Source organism: Aotus nancymaae, unplaced genomic scaffold (assembly GCF_030222135.1).
Source record: "Aotus nancymaae isolate 86718 unplaced genomic scaffold, 86718_ANA_hifiasm-v0.15.2.pri h1tg000003l, whole genome shotgun sequence".
In the NCBI taxonomy this organism is placed as follows: Eukaryota; Metazoa; Chordata; class Mammalia; order Primates; family Aotidae; genus Aotus; species Aotus nancymaae.
In genome coordinates, this window is record NW_026988414.1 from 958,726 (window position 1) to 985,296 (window position 26,571).

General features: G+C 54.1%; 1 protein-coding gene across 5 annotated transcripts; it reads right to left on the minus strand.

The window, feature by feature from the left end:
- Positions 1–116: 116 nt before the first annotated feature.
- On the minus strand, positions 117–25,163 carry AIF1L (allograft inflammatory factor 1 like). 5 transcript variants are annotated; one of them, XM_064376962.1, is made up of 6 exons: positions 25,118–25,163; positions 24,915–24,976; positions 9,520–9,586; positions 6,024–6,065; positions 2,986–3,148; positions 117–304 (listed from the first exon to the last, which is right to left on the minus strand). In XM_064376962.1, exons 1-6 carry the CDS (start codon positions 25,146–25,148, stop codon positions 217–219), a joined length of 453 nt encoding a protein of 150 aa, XP_064233032.1. In that variant the 5' UTR covers positions 25,149–25,163; the 3' UTR covers positions 117–216. The 5 variants fall into 5 exon arrangements, with proteins under 5 accessions (XP_064233032.1, XP_064233044.1, XP_064233033.1 ...); XM_064376974.1 differs by lacking the exon at positions 6,024–6,065; XM_064376963.1 differs by lacking the exons at positions 24,915–24,976; positions 25,118–25,163 and adding an exon at positions 22,320–22,650.
- Between the last annotated feature and the right edge of the window lie 1,408 nt (positions 25,164–26,571).

Genomic DNA, 26,571 nt, shown 5'->3' on the forward strand with positions numbered 1-26,571 from the left:
GAGGGAAGAAGAGAGGGAGGGGACCCCAGGCTCAGGATTCTCTGACCCAGAGCCCCTTTAAGGCAGATAATTTGTGCTTTACAAAGACATGGATGAAAACACAAACCAACCCTCAATGAACAAACAAATGAGAGAGAGATCACAATGTGTCAAGAAGGGCAGCAGGATCGGGAGGGAGGAGCAGGGCGGGAAGGCCACGGGGTCCAGGCGGGGTCCTCAGGGCAGGCTAGCAATGTCTCTCTCTGGAGGAGGGCCAGCTGGCTTGGGGCTGCTCTCGTTGGCTTTTCCTTCAAACATCATGACTCTGGTTTGGAGTTGGAGAAAAGAAAAGAAATAAAAAGAAAAGCAAGATTAAGATCCTTCCCTCATACGGGAAAAGATCATCTCAGCCTTGATGTCAGCAGGGTCCTGACAGAATGTTCTTAAATCTGTTCTCTGGTGGGATCCTTGCAGAAGTCCAAGGCAGAAGTTCCGAGGAAGGGGCTGCTGGTCCCATTTTACAGAGGGGGAAATGGAGGCGCAAAGTGCTGATGTGACTCCTCAGAACCACACAGGTGGTCCAGGGCAGAGGCGGGATGCGACTCCAGGCTCTGACTTCTAGGCCATGCCCTTCCCTGAACCACACTGCCTGGAGGAGGCTGAGCCAGACTGGGCCATGCCTCTGCATAAAGATCTTCAAAAACCTGCCCACTGCTCTCAGAGTGGAGTCCGGGGAGCAGACGGTAGGGGCTCGGAGTACAGCCTCCAGGGCAACAGTCTGGATTCAAATGCCAGCCCTGCTACTTTTCAGCTGAGTGGCTCAAGCAAGACACTTGGCCTCTCTGATCCTCGGTGTTTCTCCCGGGAAGTGGGGTGCTAGAAGATCTGGCCAGGTTGGACCGTGGGCTCATGGGCCAGGTACTTAGTCTCCTTGGGCCTCACCAAGCTCCTTTGTAAAATGAGACAGGTCTATTTTACATTGGTACTTTTTTTTCTTTTGAGATGGAGTCTCGCTCTGTCACCCAGGCTGGAGTGCAGTGGTGCAATCTCAGCTCTCTGCAACCTCCGTCTGCCGGGTCCAAGCGATTCTCCTGCCTCAGCCTCCCGAGTAGCTGGGATTACAGACACCCGCCACAATGCCCAGCTAATTTTTAGAGACTGGGTTTCACCATGTTGGCCAGAATGGTCTGAATCTCTTGACCCTATGATCTGCCCCCATCGACCTCCCAAAGCGCTGGGATTACAGGCGTGTGCCACTGCACCCAGCCAACGTTCGTACTTTTAAAAAAGTGAATCTCATTACATAAAAACAAAGTGAATGTTATTTTCTTCTCTTTTTTGTGAGACAGAGTTTTGCTGTTACTGTCCAGGCTGGAGTGCAATGGCACCATTGCAGCACACTGCAACCTCTGCCGCCTAGGTTCAAGAGATTCTCCTGCCTCAGCCTTCTGAGTAGATGAGATTACAGGTGTGAGCCACCACACCCAGCTAATTTTTGTATTTTTAGAGCAGACAGCGTTTCACCATGTTGACCAGGCTGGTCTCAAACTCCTGACCTCTGATGCACCTGCCTTGGCCTCCCAAAGTGCTGGGATTACACGTGTGAGCCACTGTGCCTGGTGGAGTGTTATTTTCAGCTGTGACAAATGACAATGAGACTGTCTAGGGCATTGCTTTAATGCTCTTCAGCAGGGCAGCACCCACAATGCGCTACTATGTATTAAGTGTTTGCCATCAGCCAGACATAGGCTGGAATCTGTGTGTCATCTCACTAGCCCTCAGAACATCACAGAAGACATGATTATCACCCCCAGATGAAGAAATTGAGACTGGCAGACCTAAGGTAACTTGCCCAGGGTCATTTTGGTAGCAAGTAATAGCATCAAGATAAACCTTATCTCCCTTTGGGGCCAATTTTGACTCTATTTTATGCTTACAACAGCCCTGTGGGGGTAGTGGAGTTGCTTTACAAATGGGGAAACTACCGGGCATGGTGGGTCACGCCTGTAATTCCAGCACTTTGGGAGGCTATGGTGGGGCTAATCACTTGAGGTCCGGAGTTTGAGACCAGCCTGGCCAACATGGTGAAACCCCATTTCTACTAAAAATACAAAAAATAGTTGGGCGTGGTGATGCACACTTGTAATCCCAGCTAATGGGGAGGCTGAGGCAGGAGGATAATTGCTTGAGCCCAGGAGGCAGAGGTTGCAGTGAGCTGAGATTGCGCCACTGCATTCCAGCCTGGGTGACAGATCAAGATCTCAAAAAAAAAAAAAAAAAAAGAGGAAACTCTGGCTCAGAAAGTTTCGACAGAGGCTCAGAATGTTTCACAGTAGATTTACCACCACACCACCATCATCGTCGTCATCACAGTTGCCGCTTATTGAGTACTGATTCTGCCCGACTCTGTTACAGGCTAATTTCCTCTGCAAGGTACATATTAACATGACCATCTGGGCCAGGCACAGTGGCTCATGCCTGTAATCCCAGCACTTTGGCAGGCCAAGGGGGCTGGATTCCCTGAGGTCCCCAACATGGCAAAACCCTGTCTCTACTAAAAATACAGAAATTAGTTGGGCATGGTGGTAGATGCCTGTAAGCTCAGCTACTTGGGAGGTTGAGGCAGGAGAGTTGCTTGAACCTGGGAGGTGGAAGTTACAGTGAACCAAGATTGCACCACTGCACTCCAGGTTCAAGTGATTCTCCTGCCTCAGCCTCCCTAGTTCTGTAACCTTTGAACCCAGGAAGCAGAGGTTACACTGAGCCAAGATCACCCCACTGCACTCCAGCCTAGGTGACAGAGTGAGACTCCATCTTAAAAAGAAAAAAAAAAAAAGACCATTTGACAGATAAAGAAATAAGGTTCAGGAAAAGTAAGTACCATGTCCAGCAGGTCACACAAGTTACCTACTACCTGGGGAATGGCTGGGGTGCCCAGAGCTGGGGGCCTCTCTGCATAGAATGATTTTGCCTTCAGGGGCCCCGGGGGAGGGAGGAGGTACTCACAGCTTGAGGACAGCCGACCGTTTCCCCAGCATCATGTTCACAAAGTCTCGGTAGGAGATGGTGTCACTGACCCCCCCTGTCACCTCCGAGATCATCTTCTTCATCTCCAGGTGAGTCTTGGGGACACCAAGCTTCTCCATCATCCTTTTTAAAGACATCAGGTCTGTCGGAGGAAAAGCAGATCTGCTAAGTGAAGACCGGCCACTGGGGTTTGAGGGGGAAGCTGGGAAAGCTCCACTCAGGCACCCCACCCTCAGAAGCTTGGTGTCTGCACTCCTCTAGGGAGGAGGAGCCCATCACTCCCTCCCTGCTCTCTTCCGAGGCAGTATGACTAGTGGTTAGTGATCTGGGCTTCTAGAGTCAGATGGGCTTGCACTGGAATCGAGCTCTGCTATTCCTGGCTCTGGGGTCTGGAACACACTACTTAACCTCTCTGAACCCCTGCTCCCATCAATGGTAGAACAGGTGGAGAGGATCATTCGGAGATCGCCATGTGGGAGGCACTGGCCAGAGCACATTCTTCACACCATGACTGTGGGCTCTGCTATTTCCTGCATTAGGGTGGGCCGGGCGCCTACTCTCCTGTGCGCAGGGAGTTATGCCCAGTGTGGCCAAGTCAGGGAGTCAGGCACTGAAAGTCACTCTACTGGGTGCCAAGGGGCAGATGGCTTCTCCCCATGCCAATCCAGTCCTGCTGTCCTAGGGCTCCGCCTCGGCTGGAAGGGAGAGGACACCAAAAATATCCCACAGAGCAGGAAAACCAACAAGAGAACAAAATTCAAGAAAAACAAGGGAGGCCCCAGAATGTCACTACAGCCCGAGGCGGTGCTGCCTCTGACCGCCCAGCTCCCACCAAGAGCTGAGGCAATTTCCTTCGGATTGTTCTTCAGTGAACAATGGGTCAGAAAAGGATGGTGGGAGGGGTGGAGTGGAGGCCGAGGGCCGTGGTGCTGCCCGTGCTCCTCCTGGCAGGGCGGGCGGGACTGGGGCCAGGCCCAAAGGTGCCAGGATGTCCAGGCATTCAGAGAGAACTGGGCAGCCTTCTCCAGGAAAGGGGGAAAGGGCTGCACATGTATTGCCAGGCTTTGAAGTTGGCAGGACCTTTCTCGGGCAGTTGGGCAAGATGCTTCAAAAGCCTTTGACCCATGGTGTCCACTTCCTGAGATTTCCTCTACAGAAATAACCAGGGAGTGAACAACACTCATGTACAAAGGTTCTTTACAGGATTATCAGTAACAGTTAAAATTGGAAGGCATCCAAATGGTCCATACAAAGGCATCTGCTAAACAAATTAGAATTCACTCCTACAATGCAGTCATTAACTATATTTCAAAAGAAAAATCAGCCAGCGCAGTGGCTCACGCCTGTAATCCCAGAGCTTTGGGAGGCCGAGGTGGGCGGATCACTTGAGACCAGGAGTTTGAGGCTGCCAACATGGTGAAAACCCATCTCTACTAAAAATACAAAAATTAGCCAGGCGTGGTGGCACGTGCCTGTAATGCCAGCTACTTGGGAGGCTGAGGCAGGAGAACTGCTTGATTTGGGAGGCGGAGGTTGCAGTGAGCTGACATTGCATCACTGGACTCCAGCCTGGGCAATAGAATGAGACTCTGTCTCAAAAAAGAAAAAAGAAAAAAATCAATAATAACACAAAATACTCACCATTGTTTTATTTTATTTATTTTTTCTGGCCAGGCTGACCAATAGAAAGTTATTTTTTTCAAGGAGGCTCAAAAATGGTGTAAAACAGCCTTTGTGGTTGGAATGAACAGTGGAAGGACAGAAGCTGAAATGTCTGCAGCAGTTACCTCCGGGGCGTGGGCTTTCGGGTGATGCATTTTTGTCTGTGTGCTTTGCTGTGTTGCCCCAATTTTTTTAATGATGAAAATATGTTTATTTGTCAAGCCAAAAAAATTTCTTTCTAAAGAAAAAAATGATCAAATATTCAAAAGGGAGAAGAAAAGAGAGAGGACACAGGAGGAGGAGGAGGAGGAGGAGGAGGAGGAGGAAGAGGAAGAGGAGGAGGAGGAGGAGGAGGAGAAGGAGGAGGAGGAGGAAGAGGAGGAGGAGGAGGAAAATGCTGGTGGGGGCATCACTCTGAGGTACAGGTGAAATGGAAAAGGGGAAAAGGGCTCAGAAACCAAAGGCAGGGCCCTGGTTTACGACCAGTGTCCCATGCAAGTCGTTTCTTTCTTTTTTTTTTTTTTTTGAGACAGAGTCTCACTCTGTCACCCAGGCTGGAGTGCAGTGGTGTGATCTCAGCTCACCGCAACCTCCGCCTCCCAGGTTCAAGCGATTCTCCTGCCTCAGCCTCCCCAATAGCTGGGATTACAGGCGCATGCCACCACACCTAGCTAATTTTTATATTTTTAGTAGAGATGGGGTTTCACCATGTTGGCCAGGCTGGTCTTGAACTCCTGATCTCAGGTGATCTACCTGCCTTGGCCTCCCAAAGTGCTGGGATTACAGACATAATCTGTGAGCCACCGCGCCCAGCCCATTTCACCTTTCTGAGTCTTGCTTTCCTCATCTGTAAAATGGGGCTAATTAAACCAGCCCTAACCATGTCTTTGCTGGTAAGGTCCAGGTATGGTCTCCTACCAGAACGGAAGTGCCAGCACCTGCACAGCAGGATGTAATGAGAGAATCAACATATGTAAAAGCACCTTGTCAATTGCCAAAACACTTACAATAGAAGGACAGACTTTGGGGCAATGGAAATGCCAGCTGGGAGCCCAGGGCCTGTCCACCCCGAGTGTCCCCAGTTCTGGGCAGGTGTGGCACCCTCTGTCCCGAATCCCTAGAGCACCTGGGGTGGGAGGCTGAGGCGTGGGTGGGGAGGGAAGCCGTAGGGGAGGAAAGCGTCTGGAAGAGTCCGAGGGCAGTGACGCCAGGGCAGAAGGCAAGGGGCTGACTCGGCTGCAGCATATTCACCAGCCTTCTGGACTGCCCCATGCTCCTCACTCACGCAGAGGGTCCCTCAAGCCCTCTACCCACCTAATGCCCTCCTCCCTCAACACAGTCAAGGCCTCACTCACCAATCTCGCCTTCATTGTTCAGGTCAAACTCCATGTACTTCTCTGGCAATCACAAAGCAAAAACTGGCATTAGCTTAGAAGCAGCAGCTCCCTGCGGGGACTAGTGGGCAGCTGACCGTGTCCTCAGGAGTCCGAACCGCCTCCCACACCCTACCAAGGGTCTTGACCTGAGTGCCCCATCAGCCGAGCCATGGTCTCTGGGAAAGCTCATCCTGCCTGGACCACTCTCCTAGAGGTGCCACAAGGGAAAGATGGCTGGGGTCACTCTGACCCTCTGACCAGGAGGGCAACAGCTTCCTCCCGGGTCCCCAGCAGTGTGGACCAGCTGCATCTGAGTTAGTAGCAAAGTGACTAGATCCAATTCCCTGCCCGGGGATTCTGGCTGGTAGGTGTGGAAGGACAGGGTGGGAGCAGGCATGCGCGTGCTTTTCAGCATCCCAGGCAGTTCTGATGGGCAACCAGGTGCAGGAAGCGCTGACTCAGGGGACCTTTGATTCTGAAACCAGGAGAAAGGCCTGCCCTAGCCCACAAAGTGCACATACGGTTTCCTGGGGTACACAGACCATTGTCCAAACCTCACATGCAGACTGAGTTAAACTTCCTTGATCAGGAAAATTTCTGGCATTGAGGGAGGATGCTCCAGGATGCTCAGAGCAGTGGGCTCGGCATGTTGCGACAGGGTCTATGTGTCACACAGACCGTGGGGCCTCCGCAGGTCACCCCTGCCGTGGCACAGCGGGGACCCTCACCATCTATCCTGCCCCACAAGCAGTTAGCAGAGAGAGCCGAGGCCCTCCTGCAGGCTGCGCTGCCCCCGCCCACTCCCTGCCTGCTCCAGCTCACTGCCCCTCTGCCTGGAATGTTCTCCCAAATATTCTCACAGTCCTTCCTCAGGGCATCCGGGCTCCCCATCCTTTCTTTTTCTTCTTTTTTTTCTTTGAGATGGAGTCTTGCTCTATCTCACTGTCACTCACAGATCTCAGGGAGGACACACAGCTCACCTAGGGCGGAGTTGGGACTTGAACCCATGTTAGTCTGGCTCCAAAGCCCATGCTCTTAACCATTATGCTTTTTTTTTTTTTTTGAGATGGAGTCTCACTCTGTCACCAAGGCTGGAGTGCAGTGGCTTGATCTCAGCTCACTGCAACCTCCACCTCCCGGGTTCAAGCAATCCTGTCTCAGCCTCCTGAGCAGCTGGGATTACAGAAGGCTGCCACCACACACAGCTTTTTGTTTTTGTTTATTTGTTTGTTTTTTGAGATGGAGTCTTGCTCTTGCCGTCGATCTGATCTCGGCTCACTGCAACCTCTGCCTCCCGGGTTCAAGCGATTCTCCTGCCTCAGCCTCCTGAGTAGCTGGGATTACAGGCATGCACCATTGCACCCGGCCAATTTTTGTATTTTTTTTAGTAGAGACGGGCTTTCTCCATGTTGGTTAGGCTGGTCTCGAACTCCCAACCTCAGGTGATCCGCCCACCTTAGCCTCCCAAAGTGTTGGGATGACAGGTGTGAGCCACTGCGCCCAGCCTAATTTTTGTATTTTTATTAGAGACAGGGTTTCACCATGTTGGCCAGGCTGGTCTTGGACTCCTGCCCTCAGGCGATCTGCCCGCCTCAGCCTCCCAAAGTGCTGGGATTACAGGTGTGAGCCACTGCACCCGGCCTACCTGCCTTTTCTAAATTGTACCCCCTCCCCACCGCTGAGCACCCGTCTTCCCTCCCTCATTTCTCACCAAAGCATCTACCACAATCTGCCCACCTTGTATTTCCCTGCTCTCTGTTTAGGCTCCCACCACCTCTCACGCCCCCCGGGTAGAACACAGGCTACCCGGGGCAGGGGCTCTCTTGTACGTTCACCATGGTGCCCTCGACCTGGAATGGGCCCGGTGCCTGTGCAGGTGTGCATCTGGAGAGCAAATGAGTGAATGATTTGGAGCCCTCTCCAGGCTCTGCCTTTCTAATATAACTTCCTGTCTGTCCCAGCATCCCACTGAAGACGAGCAGAAAGGCTGCCAGAGCCCTGAGACGCGTCCCTCCTCCCAGAGCCACCCGTGGGGGTGGCCATGCTGGTATGCACAGAGAAGGGAGTGGGCTGGCCTCTCTCTTTTTCTTTTTTTGAGATGGAGTTTCACTCTTGTTGCCCAGGCTGGAGTGCAATGGCACAATCTCAGCTCACTGCAACCTCCACCTTCCGGAGTCAAGCGATTCTCTTGTCTCAGCCTCCAGAATAGCTGGGATTACAGGCGTGCGCCACCACGCCAGGCTAATTTTGTATTTTTAGTAGAGACAAGGTTTCTCCATGTTGGTCAGGCTGGTCTCGAACTCCTGACCTCAGGTGATCCGCTTGCCGCGGCCCCCAACGGACTGCCCTTTTTTGCACAGCTCTCCTACAGGTGGCTGGGCTGGGGTGGGGTCAGGACTGTCTTTTACTATTTCTCTTCTCTCTTCTTAATGTAAAAAGCATCTTAGCATAACGGTTAAGAGCAGGGGCTTGGGAGCCAGACTGACATGAGTTCAAGTCTCAACTCTGCCCTAAGTGAGCTTATGTGTCCCCACGCCAATGACCCAGCCCTCCAAGCCCGAGTTTCTCCATCTGTACATTAACAAGCACACCATCTCCCTCCAGGCCGATGGGGGTGATGTGGGGAGCTCGCCACGTTGCATGAGAAGTGCTTCACAGTCCGACTTCCAACAAAAGCCAGCTGTTATTAATATCATTAGCCATAGATGCCCAGCCTAAGGACAAGTGTAAGTGATTTGAGGAGCACTTGCCAAGTTCTTTGCCGCGGGGCCACGAGGATGCTCACAGTGCAAACACTTTGGAGGGGAATGCAACTTCCAGGATACTTTCCACGAGAGCCCGGGGCCCCTGTGCCTGATTGCCTCCCCCGGCAGGGAAGGTAGGTCTGTGCTGCCCGCTATGTGCCCGGCTCCTCTCCTTTCGAGGTGCTGGCTGGGAACCAAGCGCCAGGGCCCCAAACAGAGAGACCTTTATGCGGCCCCTCTCCCAGGCCCTGTTTTCTTTTCATCCCATGCTGCCGGGTTTCAATGGGCAGAAACTCTGCCCCCCTGCCCACCGCGGCGACACAAACGTCCATTCTCCGCAGGGGCTCCTGAGACACTCTGCTGGGGAGGGGGAGAAGCAAGGCCTGCTCACAAAGAGCTGATTGTGTGCGGGGCCCGGGAGTGATGGGGCCTGGGCAGCGGCGGACAGGCGCCACCCTGAGCCCTGTGGGCAGTGAGGGGAGAGAGAGGGGCAGGGCCTGGCCAGGGCTGCAGGCGAGGGGTGATGGGGCCCGCCGGGGCAGGGAGGCAGGTGGAGGGGCCTGCCCCCACCTCTCAGGGGGTCCCTGTCTCCAAGCCTGCCAGGAAGAAGGGCATTCTGGATGAAACAGGGCCACAGCCTAGCCCTGTGGGACTAGGGGGTCCTGTGTGCAAGGGTGAGGGGCCAGCCCACCTCTCCAGGGATGAATGCAGGGCAGGCAGCCCCAGCTTACCTTTGAAGGCTGTGAGCTTTTCTGGAAGGTTCTCTTCATCACTGTACTTCTGGTCACAGAGAAACTCCTACAGAGGTGAGAGGACAGTGCTGAGCAAGGGGTTGGGGACAGAAGTCACCCACACGTGGGCCCGAGTTCCAGGTGCCTTTCCTCCTGTCGGGTAGCCAGATGCCACCAGGCCCATTTGTCCCATGTTCACCCCAGCTTCCTGTCGCCCTTGGAAGCCTAGGTGCACTGTCCACCCCGTGGGTAGGAAGCTTGCCCAGCGGCTTGGGGAGGCCCCAGAGAGTTTGTTCTGGGTGACTAAGCCCTCCAGCCAGCAGCTACATTACCAGTGCTGAGACCCATGCCCCTCCTCCAAGGACACACCAGCTTCAGATCCCTGAAGTCGTGAGCTACAAAGACAAGCCCCTGGTTCCATCATTAGCTTGTTAGGAATGTGATCCTGAGCTCATTCGTTCCTCCCTGCACTTCGGTTGCCTTATCTACCAAATGAGAATCATTTGCTTCTTGAGTTTGTATAGAAATCCAGTGACGCCCGGTGCAGTGGTTCATGCCTGTAATCCCAGCATTTTGGGAGGCTGAGGTGGGTGGATCAACTGAGGTCAGGAGTTCAAAACCGGCCTGGCTAACATGGTGAAACCTCATCTCTACAAAAATACAAAAATTAGCTGGTCTTGGTGGAGGGCGCCTGTAATCCCAGCTAATTGGGAGGCTGAGGCAGGAGAATAGCTTAAACCCAGGAGGTGGAGGTTGCAGTGAGCTGAGATTGCACCACTACACTCCAAGCCTGGGTGACAGAGGGAGACTCCATCTTAAAAAAAAAAAGAAGAAGAAAAAAAGAAAAAGAAAAAAAACCAGAGTGTGGATTTGTTGTCTCTGCTCTAGCTGGAAGATGACTATACATTTACCCCGTCACCTGTAAAATGGGGGTTTTAATCCCTGGCCTGCCTTTCCTTCAGATGCTTGGAGAGACTCAAATGAGTCCTTTCAGAACCAGATGGACAGGGTAGGGAGGACTGGACACTAATAGTGGCCTCCAGGGTGAAGCCCTTACCTACGTGATCTCTTCACATCTCCTAGGAGTCCCAAGAGGGAGCCATTATTATTATTTTGAAACAGCGTCTTGCTGTCACCCAGGCTGGAGTGCAGTGATGCCATCTCAGCTCACTGCAGCCTCCGCCTCCCCAGCTCAAGTGATCCTTCCACCTCAGCCTCCTGAGTAGCTGGGACTCCAGATGCGCACCACCACGCCTGGCTTATTTATTTATTTATTTATTGTAGAGACAAAGTTTTACTATGTGGCCCAGGCTGGTCTCAAACTCCCGGATTCAAGTGATCTGCTCACCTTGGCCTCCCAAAGTGCTGGGATTACAGATGTGAGCCACTGCACCTGGCCAGTAGCTACTATTATCATACCTACTTTGCAGGTATGAAGCTGAGGCTCATAAGTCAGAGGTTTAACTTGGCTCCATCTCATTTAGAGCCTGCATCCTTAGCCCCTACATCTAAAGGTGGGCAGATTGCAGGTGTTCATCTGGCCTGGCCTCTGACCTTAAAGCCAAAAGCAACAAGTGAGGGAGCACCTGCCGGGCGCAGTGCCAGGTGCCGTATGTACCTTGTGGCTAACCTTCCAGTGGCCCTGGAACCTGTATTCAGATGAGGAAGCACAGGGCACGTTCCCCTCCTACCACTTGAACTCTGCAAATACACCCCCTTCATGGAGTCTCTCACTCGTCGCCCAGGCTGGAGTGCAGAGGCGTGATCTCGGCTCACTGCAACCTCTGCCTCCCAGGTTCAAAGGCTGTGCCTCGGCCTCCCGAGTAGCTGGGATTACAGGCGTGCACCACCATGCCTGGCTAATTTTTGTATTTTTATCTTTTTTTTTTTGAGACAGAGTTTCGCCGGAGTGCAGTGGTGTGATCTCGGCTCACTGCAACCTCTGCCTCCTGGTTTCAAGCGATTCTCCTGCCTCAGCCTCCCAAGTAGCTGAGATTACAGGTGCCCACAACCATGCCTGGGTAATTTTTCGTATTTTTAGTGGAGATGGGGTTTCGCTATATTGGGCAGGCTGGTCTCGAACTCCTGACCTCAGGTGCTGGGATTAAAGGCGTGAGCCACCGTACCCGGCCTAATTTTTATATTTTTTTTATAGAGATGGGGTTTCACCATGTTGGCCAGGCTGGTCTCAAAATCCTGGCCTCATGTGATCTGCCCGCCTCGACCTCCCAAAGTGCTAAGATTACAGGCATGAGCCACTGCACCTGGCCAGTGGAGCTTCTATTCTTTATCGCTGAGCTGACTGGACCTGGACATTGCTCATTCATTCATTCATTCATTCAACATTCTGGGGGGACATAGTGCACACCGCACTGTGCTAGGCCTTGAGGGAGCAGGGAAGACCATGGTGAATATGGTAAGGTCCTTATCCTGAAATTATAGAAAGCTGGTGTTTAAAATGATGTGCAGTGTCACCCACATTGATCACACCTGATCTGTTTCCTACTACATGATGGCTGACCCTGTTCTTACATATCTCTTAGGACAGAGAACTCACTACCTTCCTAGTCTATTGTTGTAAACCCCTAAGAGGCTTCAAATAGAATAGAGGATGACAAGAACTAAGTGACTATAAAGCAATCTGGGTTTGGATCTGTCTGCCTTCTTACTAGCTGTGAAATAAGCCCAATAGTACCCACTCCTTGGGCACTGGGCTCATGGGTCAGCTCTCAATCAGTAACAGATAAGATTATGAGTATGAGGCTCATAATATGGTCTCTTCTGTGGCTCAAATTTCTCCACATTAACTCAGCACCCCTTGACCATAGGAGAAACCTATCTGGCAACGGGGCTTCCCTCACTGGATTGGGAGAGGGTCTGGCTGTCCTCTAGCTTTTGGTAAAGCATTGGCTGTGGCAGACCCTGTGCTATCTCACTAAATCCTCACAGCCACTAGTTAAAACATGAGAACTAGAGAGGTTAAATACCACATCTAAAGTTCATAGACAGGCTGGGCGCGGTGGCTCACGCCGGTAATCCCAACACTTTGGGAGGCCAAAGTGGGCGTATCACCTGAGGTCAGGAGTTTGAGACCAGCCTGGCCAGCATGGTGAAACTCCGTCTCTACTAAAAATATAAAAATTAGTCAAGTGTGGTGGTGCTCACCCAGCTATCTGGGAGGCTGAGGCAGGAGAATAGCTTGAACCTGTGAAGTGGAGGTTGCAGTGAGCCAAGATCGCGTCACTGCACTCCAGCCTGGGCCACAGACTCCATCTCAAAAAAAAAAAAAAGAACGTTCACAGACAGCTGAGGGAGGTTGGTTTCGAACCTGGGTCTATCTGACTCCAAGACCTGTGGTCTTCTGCACCTGGGCAGAGGGCAGTCCCAGGGCCTATGGGGTCTCGCTGACTTGGCCACAGCCTCACTCCAGGCCTCATTGCCATGCACCAGGCGCGGCCCTGCCTCCACTTAGCTGACGCTGGATCCTTCCTTGGCAGCCTGGGAGGCCACCCTCCTCCTGGCTGGCTCTGTCGAGGACTTCCTTTCCTCTTGGCTCCCTCTCACAGCTCTTCGGCACTGCTCCCCAACCCCATCCTCTGCCCGAAAGGAGGACAATTAACTTTTGTCTGTGCCTGAGCAAACCAGGCACCTCCCAGGGTCCCAGATCCCGTATCTGTCCAGTGGAGGGACGTATTAGATCAGTGATTCCCAGATTTTGGGGGTCATGCAGACAAGAAACATTTTTAAAGGGGGGTGGTAGGGGCACACTAATATTGGAGTGCCAAGTTTTTATTTTGCCAAGTAAAGACTTTTTAAACAATGACCATTGACTGTTGCCATGAGTTCAGAAAAGAATGTTTCATAAAAGTAGGAAGTTCATAATGTCTGAAATTTTAAATGGAATCCATTTAGCCTAGGTCCAACTCACCACACTGACCCTACATTCCCTTCACTTTACCAAGAACTAGAGAAACTTCCTGGGGAAGCACAAGACCACCAACATCTGGGAACCTCTGGGAAGAGATGTGGAGGGCCTGTCCCAGCTCCTGGGCTCTAGTTGACCAGAAATTCTGCCTTAGTCTGGACCCACCATCCATAGAGACCCAGTTTTACTTGGGCCACTCTGTAGGTGGATGGGTTCAAGTGGAAGGACATGGTCCCTGGTCTTAGAGACAAATCGCACACAGACAGACACAGACCAGTCAGGCAGGGGTTAAGAGCAACGCCAAGGGCACAGCACACGCTGCGGAAGCGGTTGGTGAGGATGCCCCGGGCTGCACCACGCTTGCTGTGCCCCCTGCCTGGAGTCCACAGATCCGCCTGCTTCTCTCCCTCACTTCCTTCGAGCCTTAGCTCGATGTCACCTTCTTCCTTCTTTTTTTTTTTTTTTTGAGACGGAGTCTCTCTCTGTCGCCAGGCTGGAGTGTAGTGATGCAATCTTGGCTTACTACAACTTCTGCCTCTGGGTTCAAGTGATTCTCCTGCTTCAACCTCCCAAGTAGCTGGGACTGCAGGCGCGCAACAACACGCCCAGCTAATTTTTTAGTAGAGATGTGGTTTCCCGTATTGGGTAGGCTGGTCTCAAATTCCTGACCTCAGGTGATCTGCCTGCTGTGGCCTCCCAAAGTCCCGGAATCACAGGTGTGAGCCACCACACCCAGCCTCAATGTCACCTTCTCAGTGCGGTCAACCCTATTTATTCTTTATTTGTTGGCACGATCACGGTTCACTGCAGCCTCAACCTGCCTGGGCTCAAATGATCCTCCCACCTCAGCCCTCCAGAGTACCTGGGACTACGGGAGTATAGCACCACGGCCAGCTAATTTTTGTATTTTTTGTAGAGATGGGGTCTCCCTCTGTTGCCCAGGCTGATCATGAACTCCTGGTCTCAAGCAATCTGCCTGCCTCGACCTCCCAAAGTGCTGGGATTACAGGAGTGAGCCGCTGTGCCCAGCTCTGCCCCCCCTGTTTTATACTGTTCCCTGCCCACTGTAGCCGCCCCAACTTCCAATCCACCTTACCCAGCTCCACGGGATGGGTCACTTCCAAACATGATTTGCACGCCACTGCTTACTGAGGTTACTACACACTCTGCATCCCCTGCTAGAATGTAGGTTCCACATAGCAGATGCTCAATAAACATGTGCAGGATGAGTGAAGGAGTTAAGACTCAGGTTAACTAACTTGTCCAAAACAGCAGAGCCACCAAGTGGCTGTGTGGAGATTGAACTCCTCTGTCCTTGGGGCTCCCTTCCTGCACAGTACTGGGGAGGACGTGGGCGTCAGGGGGCAGCTGAGAGGAGGCAGGGCCCCAGCCACAGGTTTAGCGTCGAAGTGCTCAGCATATGGTAGAAGACACTCAACAAACATCTGTCGAGGAGCCCAAGGAGGGAGGATCGCTTGAGGCCAGAAGTTTGAGGTCAGCCTGGGCAACATAGGGAGACCCCATCTCTACAAAAAATCAAAAAATTAGGCTGGGCGAGGTGGCTCATGCCTGTAATCCCAGCACTTTGGGAGGCTGAGATGGGTGGATCACAAGGTTAGGAGTTTGAGACCATCCTGACCAACATGGTGAAACCCCATCTCTACAAAAAATAAAAAAATTAGGCCAGGCGTGGTGGCAAGTGCCTGTAATCCCAGCTACTTGGGAGGCTGAGGTGGGAGAATTGCTTGAATCTGGGAGGCAGATGTTGCAGTGAGCCGAGATTGTGCTACTGCACTCCAGCCTGGGTAACAGACTGAGACCCGGTCTCAAAAAATAAATGAATAAATAAAAATTAGCTGTGCATGCCTGTGGTCCCAGCTACTTGGGAGGCTGAGGCTGGAGGACTACTTGATTTCAGGAGGTCAAGGCTGCAATAAGCTTTGATTGCACCACTGCACTCCAGCCAGACCCTGTCTCAAAAAAAAAAAAAAAATCGAAAAACATCTGTTGAATGAGTGGAGAGGCCTGCCATTCGGTCCAGAGTTACTTTCTCCATACTCAGCCCTGCAACAATCAGGCAGCTTTGCAAGTGTGTGACTGTGTGACTGTGTGACAGAGACTGGAGGAGCTCAGGGTTTGGACTCTCATTTTTCCTTAGAGCCAAAAATGATAAATGCAGCCAGGCATGGTGGCTCACGCCTGTAATCCCAGCACTTTGGGATGCTGAAACAGGTGGATCACTTGAGTTCAGGAGTTCAAGACCAGGCTGGCCAACATGGTGAAACCCCATCTCTACTAAAAATCACACACACCTGTAATCCCAGCAATACTCAGGAGGCTGAGGCAGGAGAATCATCTGAACCAGTGAGCTGAGATCGTACCATTGCATTCCAGCCTGAGCCATACAGTGAGACTTTGTCTCAAAAAAAAAAAAAAAAAACAAATGCTTGCGCCACAAGTGGCCAGGGTGGGAGAAGCAGCTAAGCCACTCATGCGTGAGCAGCCCTCGCTGGCCCTGGGCTTAGGGCAGCTGTGCTGACCATGCCTGGGCAGGGGGTGGGGGTGCCCGGTGGAAGGTGGCAGGAGCAGGACTCCACCAGCCAGGCTGCCGTGCCCACTCACACCTCCGAGCTTTGGATTCTTGGTTCCTGCTCATGCACAGTCCACAGCTTCCTCCCTGCAGGCATCTTCCCCTAGTCCCTGCCCAGTGCACAGCTACCCTGTCTATCCAGGACCCTCAGCTGCCCTGACCCTGGCTCCATAGGCAGAGGAGACAGAGATAGATGCCACCCCAGGTATTTGGAGGAAAAGCAAAACAAACAAAAAGAGGGCAAACTGGGCCGGGCGCGGTGGCTGATGCCTGGAATCCCAGCGCTTTGGGAGACTGAGGTGGGTGGATCACAAGGTTAGGAGTTCGAGACCAGCCTGGCCAAGATAGTGAAATCCTGTCTCTACTAAAAATACAAAAATTAGCCAGGCACGGTGGCATGTGCCTGTAATTCCAGCTACTCGGGAGGCTGAGGCAGGAGAATTACTTGAACCCGGGGGGCAGAGGTTGCAGTGAGCCGAGATCATGTCATTGCACTCCAGCCTGGGCAACAAGAGCAAAACTCTGTCTCAAAAAAACAAAAAACAAAAGGCATTCTGAAGCCAGAATGCCTGAGTTTTAATCCACTTCGTGGCTGTGTGAAATTTTTTTTTGAGACAGGGTCTCGCTGTGTTGCCCAGGCTGGAATGCAGTGGTGCAATCACAGCTCACTGCAACCTCGACCTCCTGGGCTCAAGCAGTCCGCCCCCGTCAGCCTCCCAAAGTGCTGGGATTACAGGCAAGAGCCACTGCACCCGGCCGGCAAATACTAAATAAATGTTAGCGACTTGATATTTTTTTCTAACACTTATACCCATACGATCAGCTTAGAACCCCCATAGATGCTCATAGACTATTTAACAGATTGGGAAGGAGGCTCCCTCCCCGCGGAGTAGGCCACTTAGGATTTCTCTCTCCTCTTTCTAGGTGTCCCCGTTTGACAGACGGGACAACTGAGGTCCAGAGAGGTTGTTCAGCTTTCTCAAGATTGCAAAGTTTTAGCAATTCAGGGTCTATGCCTGCCCCAAACAAGAAGGTAGCCTGGCTACAGGTTTCTGGCAAAGAAAGTCAATACTGGGAGTTACCTTTCCTCTTAGACAGCTGCAGGAGGTTATTCCGGAGGCCAGGGAACCACTCTATAGCCCTCCAGGGAGATGCAGGGTTAGGCGGTTTATTCTATCCCCATTCTCCATACACAATCTAACCCACTGTCCCCAAAGGCAAAGTTTCTCAGCTGCAAAAAGAGCTGGGGTCGGGGAGCGGCTGTGAGAGGTGCAGGGAGCCTCCGGGCTCTGAAAGTGGCCACTGACATGCAGAGGGGCAGGTCTGGAGGCCACAGTGGCCTGATCAGTCCTAGCAAAGGGTCAGGAAATGCAAGCGGGCAGGAGCTGCGGGTGACAAACAGGCAGCCGAGCCTACTTCTCAGTCCCCGGGGACCAGAGCGTCCAAGGGTGGGGCCTGGGAGGTGGCAGAGCTGTTAAAATATCCACTCAACCACAGAACCAGAAGGGACTCCTCACAGCGTTCGGCTTGTCCTCCTTGTTCGATGGCTGGGGAGACCGAGGTGCCGGAAGGGACAGGCCTTGCCTGAAGTCACAATGGCTGAAAGCGTCACATCAGCTTTCTGAGCACAGGGTGTGCAGGACACAGGGACAGCTTCCTAGGGTTGCAATTCCAGCTCCAGCACTTACTAGCTCTGGCTCTGGGCAGAGCCTCAGTCTCCTCTTCTATAAAGTGGGCTCATCTATAAAGTGGGATCATAGGCCAGGCGTGGTGGCTCAAGCCTGTAATCCCAGCACTTTGGGAGGCCCAGGTGGGCGGATCATGAGGTCAGGAGATCGAGACCACCCTGGCCAACATGGTGAAACCCCGTCTCTACTAAAAATAAATTAGCCAGGCGTGATGGTGCGTGCCTGTAGTCCCAGCTACTCAGGAGGATGAGGCAGGAGAATCGCTTGAACCGGGGAGGTGGAGGTTGCAGTGAGCCAAGATGGCACCTCTATGCTCCAGCCTGGGTGATACAGCGAGACTCTGTCTCAATAAATAAATAAATAAAAATGGGATCATAATGATACGTAGAACCTCCTCACTGAGCTGCTGTAAGGATTTTTTTTTTGAGTCGGGTTTTGCTCCGTCCCCAAGCCTACAGTGCAGCAGTATGATCTGCAGGGTTCACTGCTGCCTCGACCTCACAGACTCAAGCTATCCTCCCGCCTTAGTGCCCGGCCTGCGGTAAGGATGAGATGAGTGAATTCCACAGAAAGAGACTGGCTCCCAGGACACTTGCTAAGTGTTCAAAATTATCATTAAGTCGGGATTATCCAAACTCAAGCCACATTGAGAGGCAGGTGTGCGCGGGGGAAGGGTGATGCCCTGAAGTCCTCCCGGTGAGCCTTGGCCCACTGGCCATCCCTCCAAGGGCAAGTTTTGCTTTGTCCTCGGCCCCCGGCTGACCTGGCAGGGATGGGCCATCCAACCTGTCCGAGTGCTCCCATCTCAGTCCCCGACAGCACCTGTTCACTGCCGCCTTTCCTGGTCACCTACAGCCTCCGATGCTCGCCAGAGTCCCCCGAGCCCATCCCTGTCCCCAGCGAAGTCCCCAAGTGCTATGCCCAGCAGGGGCTGTTTCCAAACCCATCAGAAGCTGGCAGCCTGCCCGCTCCTCGCCGACTTAACTCTCTTTCCGGGCTGGTACCTCTAGCACCTTCTGGCGAACCCTTGCTCCTGGCCCTCCAGGCCTGTCTTTCTGTATCAGCTGCAGCAGAATTTTCGGGTGGGCGGATATCACCATCTTGGAGGCCATCCAAGAGGCTGGTGGCTCAGGCCTTGGACAACAACTCCAAGGACAGGAAGCACCATGCCAGGGCGCGGGGCCTCTGACGCAGCTCACAGGCTCTTAAAGGGCCAGGGCCAGGACACAGTGGTGCTGGCACCTGGCGAGTAGCAGGAGCCTGTAACGTGCACCCACAAGGACAGCGGGCTCACATTCCCCACGGCAGCCTGGGGCCTCATTCAGATGCCGCATCCTCGCCAACAGATGCGGCAGCTAAAGAAAAACACCCAACCAGCTACTCAATAAAGCGTACCCTGCAGAAATTCCATCTCCAGCTTCCTGTGACATAGCCACACCAAGGTCATAACTGCTTGGACCTGCAGAGGACATTGAATCCTCAGAGGCTCACGTGGCCACTTACCACTATCTCCTTTATAATATATTAAGGAAGAGCAAGAGAGACGGGTGCCTGGCAATGCCAGCTGGGCACATTCACCTGGGCAGAGACAGAGTGGCACTGCCGGGTATACAGGAAAAAAGACACACCTGCATACTCGCCTGGGTCAGGTCTCAGAGGTCCCCCATTGCTGGGGGAGGGGCAGGGGATATATACAACCCCTGGCAAAGATACCCAGCCTGCCCTGCCCAGCTGTCTTCCCAGTGCAGATGACACATGACTTCTGAAAAAACCATCAGGGGCCAGGCGCACTGGCTCACGCCTTCATCCCAGCACTTTGGGAAGCCGAGGTGGGGGGGTGGATCACTTGAGGTCAGGAGTTCGAGACCAGGCTGGCCAACATGGTGAAACCTCATCTCTACTAAAAATACAAAAATTAGCCAGACATGGTGGTGACTGCCTGTCATCCCAGCTACTCAGGAGGCTGAGGCTGGAGAATCACTTGAACCCAGGTAGCAGAGGTTGCAGTGAGCCCAGATCATGCCACTGCACTCCAGCCTGGGCGACAGAGTGGCACTCCATCTCAAAACAAAAAAACAAAAACAAACAAACAAACAAAATTAGGTACCTCAATGTGACAAGGAAAGCCGAGTGCCCTTCATTCGACCCAGGAAGGCTGGACCATTGGGACGGCAGCCAGGGATCCTTATCTACATAAGCGAGAGAAGCCTGTGTCACAGCTACGCTGCAGCCACTTGGTGGACAGGGCCAGGGTGACTGGGTCTGAATCCCAGCTCTGCCACTTCCTGGCGCGTGACCCTGCAGGTGACTTCATCCTGCTGAGCCTCTGTTTCCTTATCTCCAAAATGGGAGTCATGGTTGGGCATAGTGACGCGTGCCTGTAATCCCAGCACTCTGCGAAGCCAAGATGGGCAGATTGCTTAAGCTCAGGAGTTTGAGACCAGCCTGGGCAACATGGTGAAATTTGTCTCCACCAAAAAAAAAAAAAAAAAAAAATTAGCTTGGCGTGGTGGTGCACACCTGCAGTCCTAGCTACTCATGAGGCTGAGGTGCAAGGATCACCTGAGGCCAGGAGGTCAAGACTGCAGTGAGCTGAGATCATATCACTGCACTTCAGCCTGGGCAACCCAGTGAGACCCTGTCTCAAAAAAATAACATTAAATAAAAAACAGGAGTCACGACAACCGTTGTCCCATGGGGCTGTTTGCAGATTCTCACTGTGCATCTACCTACTGGGGAGCCGTTTCGGGGTGAGCGAGATGACGATGTTCATCCATGAGCAGGGCACACAGCCACAGCTGGTTATGGTGTTAATGATCTCGCCTGCTGGCCGGCTCATGTGGCGGCCCTTGCTGTCCCCTGGGCTCCTTCTGCTAAGCCCCAGGGCACAGGCACCCCGAGGGGCAGCACCCCCCCCACTCCAGTCCCGCTGGCTTCTCTCTGTCCCTGTGGGAAGCTGGAGAAAATCTCTCCCGCTGCCATATAAGGCCATGCCTGGCTGGCCTGGGGTCACCTACCACGCCATCGGGGCGTGGGGAATGCCAGCTATGTGGGGGGAGTAGGAGGTGCTGGCCAGTTCTGCCCACTCCAGTGGTGCTGCTATGTACACACGTGCGTGCACGCACAAACACACAGTACATGGAGCTGGCGCGGGCATCCAGCAGGAGGCCCAGCCAAGCTGAGCGATTGAGAAAATAGGCTGGGTTCAAATCCAGGCTGTTTAAACCCAGCAATTTACCCAGCTTCTCTGAGTCTCGTTTTCTCAAAAATTGGAACAATACCTACCTCCCTGGGTTAGAGTGAGCATTCACAAGATAATGCCCACAGGCGCCTGGCACAGGACAGGCACACACCAAGTGTTCAGAAAACAACAGCAAAAACTAAAGTGAAACCAAAAAGAGGCTCATTTTCATACGGCTCCCCAACCTCCCTTCCTCTACCAGGATCTCTAGGCCCATTCGAGTCTTCTATTTTTACTCTTGAATCCCTTATAACAACAATAGCTAAGGCTGGGTGTGGGGGCACATGCCCGTAGTCACAGCTACTTGGGAGGATGAGATGGGATGATCACTTGAGCTGGGGAGGTGGAGGCTGCAATGAGCCAAGATTAGGCCACTGCACCCCAGCCTGGGCAACAGAGTAAGACCCTGTCTCTCTGTTTTCTTTTTTTTGAGACGTAGTCTCTCTCTGTCACCCAGGCTGGAGTGCAGTGGTACGATCTCGGCTCACCGCAACCTCCGCCCCCGCGAACCCAGGTTCAAGTGATTCTTCTGCCTCAGCCTCCTGAGTAGCTGGGATTACAGGTATGCACCACTATGCCCGGCTAATTTTTATATTTTTACTAGAGATGGGGTTTCACCATCTTGGCCAGGCTGGTCTTGAACTCCTGACCTCGTGATCCACCCGTCTCAGCCTCCCAAAGTGCTGGGATTACAGGTGTGAGCCACTGCGCCCGGCTGACCCTGTCTCTCTTAACAACAACAACAAAAAGCTAAAGCTGGGCCGGGCGCAGGCTCAAACCTGTAATCCTAGCACTTTGGGAGGCCAAGGTGGACACATCACCTGAGGTCAGGAGTTTGAGACCAGCCTGGACAACATGGTGAAACCCATTTCTACTAAAAATACAAAAAATTAGCCGGGTGTGGTGGTGCATGCCTGTAGTCCCGCCTACTTGGGAGGCTGAGGCAGGAGAATCACTTGAATCTAGGAGGCAGAGGTTGTGGTGAGCCAAGATCGTGCCACTGCACTCCAGCCTGGGCGACAGCGCCTGACTCTGTCTCAAAAAGAAAAGCTAAGGCTGAGCTACCCTGCTCCTCTGGAAGCTGCCCACACCGAGGGAGGAGAAAGGCCCCAAAGGGAACTAGGTGTTGGCCCAGAGAAGCCCCTGGATCTGCAGGCCAAGCTGGGCTGTGCCCCAGGCAGCAGGCATGGCAGTGCCCCTGGCACAGAAGCAGGGACTCTTTGGCAGTGAGTTGAGAAGCCCAATCCTGGGCTTAGCCCAGGCCCCCAGAATCCACACTCCAGCGGGGTGGCGAAGCTGCACCCCAGAGGAAGGCAGTCCAGGCTGCCAGCACGGTTCTGCCTAAAATCCACTCACCTCAAGGCTCTCCACTGCAGCCATGGCTGTGGGTGAACCAGATTCAGACTCCCACACGGAGTGACTCCCCCACCATCTGCAAAGAGCTTCCATCCGCTTCCATCCACTTCCATTGGCTAATTGTTGCAGGGACTCCAGAGCGAGCAGAGATCCCTGCTCCCATTTGAGGCCAGGGAAGACGAGGCTTTGCTGGGCTGAGCAACAGCATGAGCCACGTCAGCATCTTCCACTCCCTGCACCTTGAGGCCACCAATAAAGAAACTGTCCTGATAACTATGAGGACCGCAGCCAGCTCTCCTGGGTGCTTTACATAGATTGCCTCACTGAAAAATCACCCATTATCTTTTTGGAGAAGGAGGTTCAGAGAGGTGAAGTGGCTTGCCTGAGATCACAGATCAGTGCTTGCCGGCACCTCTTGACTGACCTGGTGGGGCCACCCTGCTCCACCGTGGTGGAGAAGCACTCAAGCTTCCCGTGTGATCCTGGCACTGCCTTCCCACAGGGCCCCGGATCCTGCGCCTCAGCAGCCCTGTAGCAGCTGGGCTCATATGCTGGGTCTCAGAACAGCATCTCAGCAGGGGAAGGACGCTGGGCTGCAAGCTCTGTCACTGGCTTCTGTGTGGCCTTGGGTCAGCTGCTTGCCCTCTCTGGGCACTGTCCTGACGTGGTTAGACCACAGCCCCTTCCTGCTCACTTTCCCTAGTCCCAGTGCTGCCCAGATAAGCCCCCAATAGCTGTAGCCCCTCCCCTTTCTAAGCCAAGCCAGTCCATTTCCCAAAGCAACCCTGGAGCTGCCCCACCCTCTATCCGCCTCCCCAAGGGCGAGGTTGGCACGGAAAGTCCCCCGCACTCTCAGCTCATCTGGCTTGTCCAACTATGGTCACCTCACCCCCATCTCCAGCTGTCTCTGGCTCAGGGTCCTGCTGGCTGTGGGTGGATCCAGCTGGCTCAGAACCTGCCTGGTTGAGTGACCCAGGGGGCTATATGAGGTCAGGGTCCCAGCCTTCTGTCCAGAAGGCTAGAGCAGCCAAGCCCCAGGCTGGGTTGGCACACAGTGAACTGGGAAGGAACCCAGCAGGGATCTTAGACCCCTGAGCACCCCAGCCAGATGTCCAGGCAACCTTCCAGCTGACTTCAAAGTGCCCCCAGAAGGCAGGGTGAGGGTGGCGGTGAGGAGGCCAGAGCTCACCTGGAGGGAGGAACCCTGAGGTCCCCAGAGCCCTGTAGCTGGGGATTGAATGGGAGTCCTGTAGCCAGAGGACGGAAAACAGACAGGCTGCCTACATCCAAGCAGTCCAAGGAAATCAAGGAGGAATCAAGGCCGCACGCTGCTGGCAAGAGGCGGTATCACGGCCGGGCCCCAGGCTCTGGACTCGCCTCCCACAACCTTCAAGGGCTCTGCGACCTCACCAGCGGCCCACTTCCAGACTCTCCGCTGGGCTTAGACCCTTGGTATCCAGAGGTCCAGGGGAGCCCGCAGGAGGAATGCCAAGCCTTGTTTCAGCGGGTATGACTCTGCCACTGGTTAAGAAGAAAACTGGGAGACGTCCACCTCAGGAAATAATGCTAGTTCTCTAAGCGCTTCTCGAATGCTGGGTGCTTGACCACGTAGGCTACATGCCTTCCCTCTCTGAGCCCGCACAATGCCCTGCTTGGAGATGAGAGGCCCTTTGCTGAGGACCACAGAGCTGGCACACTATGGAGGCCAGATCTGAGCTCAGGTCTAGCAGAACTTTAAAGCCACTGGCTGTGCTGCCCTTGAGCATTGGCCAACCCAGACAGGTCCTGACATCGTTCCTTATCTTCTAGAATCTAAGCAAATTTATGGAGCTTTCACTGTGCCTGGCAACAGCAGGCAGGATTTCTTCTGAGAAATCCACCAGGACCAGCAAGAAAAGTATCGAGTCCATTCGACGGGATGGGGGCAACCTCTCCTGAAAGCTGGAGTGAAGAGGAGTGATGTGTTTGGAGTGGCCGGGAAGCAGGAGACCACGGGGACCTGCCAGGATCTCTCGGCCCATCAGAGTCTTCTGTTTGTACTCTTGAACGCCTTATAATAACAATAGCTAAGGCCAGGCGTGGGGGCACGTGCCTGTAGTCCCAGCTACTAGGGAGAATGAGGCGGCAGCATCGCTTGAACCCCGGAGGTGGAGGCTGCAATGAGCCGAGATTGGGCCACTGCACTCCAGCCTGGGCGACAGACCAGCTAATGACCCCGAGCCTGTGTTCTGAGCTGGAGCGATCACTGGCCTGGGGCTCTTCCCGCGCCAAATCCTAGGGCTGCTCCCAAGCGGGCTTGCTGGGAGCCCGGAGCCGGCTGGCATCCGAGCTCCTGACCCGGCCCCACCTCCCCAGTCCTCAGTTGCAAGTGTAACAACTTGCAACCCGAGACGCCGGGACCGGAGGCGGGAGGCGGAGGCGGACCTACCTGGAGTCGGAGGCGACGGAATGGGGGCAGAGGGAGGCACCTGGGGGAAGCCCGGGGGAAAGAGAGGAAGAGGGTAATCTGGAGGCAGGCACGGCCTCGCGGACGGAGGTGGCACCCGCGCAGCGCGCGGCTCGGGACTCGCGCGCTGCTCGGGGCGCGGCGCTTACCCGGTTGATCTCGGCCAGCCTCCTCTCCTGCTGGGCTTTGAGCAAGCCGAACGCCTTCCCTCCTGGAGGAGACAAAGAGGCGGCCCGGGAAGCGGGGTCCTCTCTGGGCCACGCGCCCCCGTCCCTGCCTGGTTCCCGCGCGCGGTGGACCCAGTGGTCCGCCATGCGCGCACAGGTGGCGGCCCCGGGACGGCGACACCTACCTTGGAACCTGTTGCTGAGCGCGACCGACATGGCGAGCGCAGGGCTCCCGCCGGCTCCAGACTCGGCGAGGGACGGGGAGGAGGCACGGGCGCCTGGTCCGAGCTCCGGCTGGCTGCGTGTGGCCGCGGGACCGAGGGGCGGAGGGACAGCGAGGGCGGCCGACACACCCCTCCCTCCGCTGCCGGCCCCTCCCTCCCTCCCTCCCTCCGGCCCGTCCCTTCCCTCCCCTCCCGCCTCCCTGTCCGCGGGCATCAAAGCCGCTATTATGCGGGACGCGGAGCCCGCCGGCCGCCCCTCTGCTGGAGGACAGGGAAAGTGCACAGCGCGGGCCGGCCGCGCCCCTCTTCTCTGCCCCTCCCCGGACCTCAGCGAGTCCCTGCCACAGAAATGAAATGCGAGGATCTTAGCATGAACTTCATGGGGTGGTTGAGAGGACCTAGGGCCGTCGAGGAGTCAGCAGCGCTCAAACAACGGGACTGCTGCGACAACAGCGGCCCGTCAAAGCAATTGGAATGAATTCGTGTCTTGTTAATAAAACCATTTCTTGGGCACTCACTATGGAACCGATTTCTGGGGCGCTCACAGGCACTTTGCACTGTGCACCAGTTATTTCATTCTCAAAACTCCATGAAATAGGACTCAGCAGTCCCATTTCCAGAAGAGAAAAGTCAGGAAGCTGGACCTGGGGCGCAAGGCCACCAGGATGACAAACCAGCCCATGACTCCAGGAACAGCGAAGCTCAGGGCGCAGGTCTGGGTACGGGTGGCCAGGGTGACCATCAAATCTAGTGTCCAAATCAGGACAGCCAGAGGAAGGGGGCACTCCTCATCATGATGTTGGGCCACAGGCGTAAACGGGCACTGTCCCGGACAGATAGCACTGGGAATGGTCCCACCGTGCACACCGAGTGGGCCTCCTCAGGATTACACCCAGGAAGTCTCCTTCCCAATGGACGTCTCCAGCAGACTCCTAGGTTTGGGACCCTGAAATCGTCTTTTTTTTTTTTTTTTTTTTTTGACAGAGTCTCACTCTGTTGCCTGGAGCTGGAATACAGCGGCTCCATCTCGGCTCACTGCAACCTCCGCCTCCAGGGTTCAAATGATTCTCCTGCCTCAGCTTCCCAAATAGCTGGGACTACAGTTACACACCACTACATCTGGCTAATGTTTGTATTTTTAGTAGAGATGGAGTTTCACCATGTTAGCCAGGCTGGTCTTGAACCCCTGACCTAAGATAATCTGCCTGCCTCAGCCTCCCAAAGTGGTGGGATTACAGGCGTGAGCCACCACACCCAGGTGAGATCATCTTTTTTTCTGTGGCTGTCCCTGGGGAGGGAAGTGGCCAGTGAGGAGCTGGGCAGAATGGGATGGGGCTGAGGTCAGGGCAGCAGTCCAGGGGGCAGGCCCCTCCTCCCCAGCGTGACCAGCTCCTGCCTCTCCCAGATGATAGTCC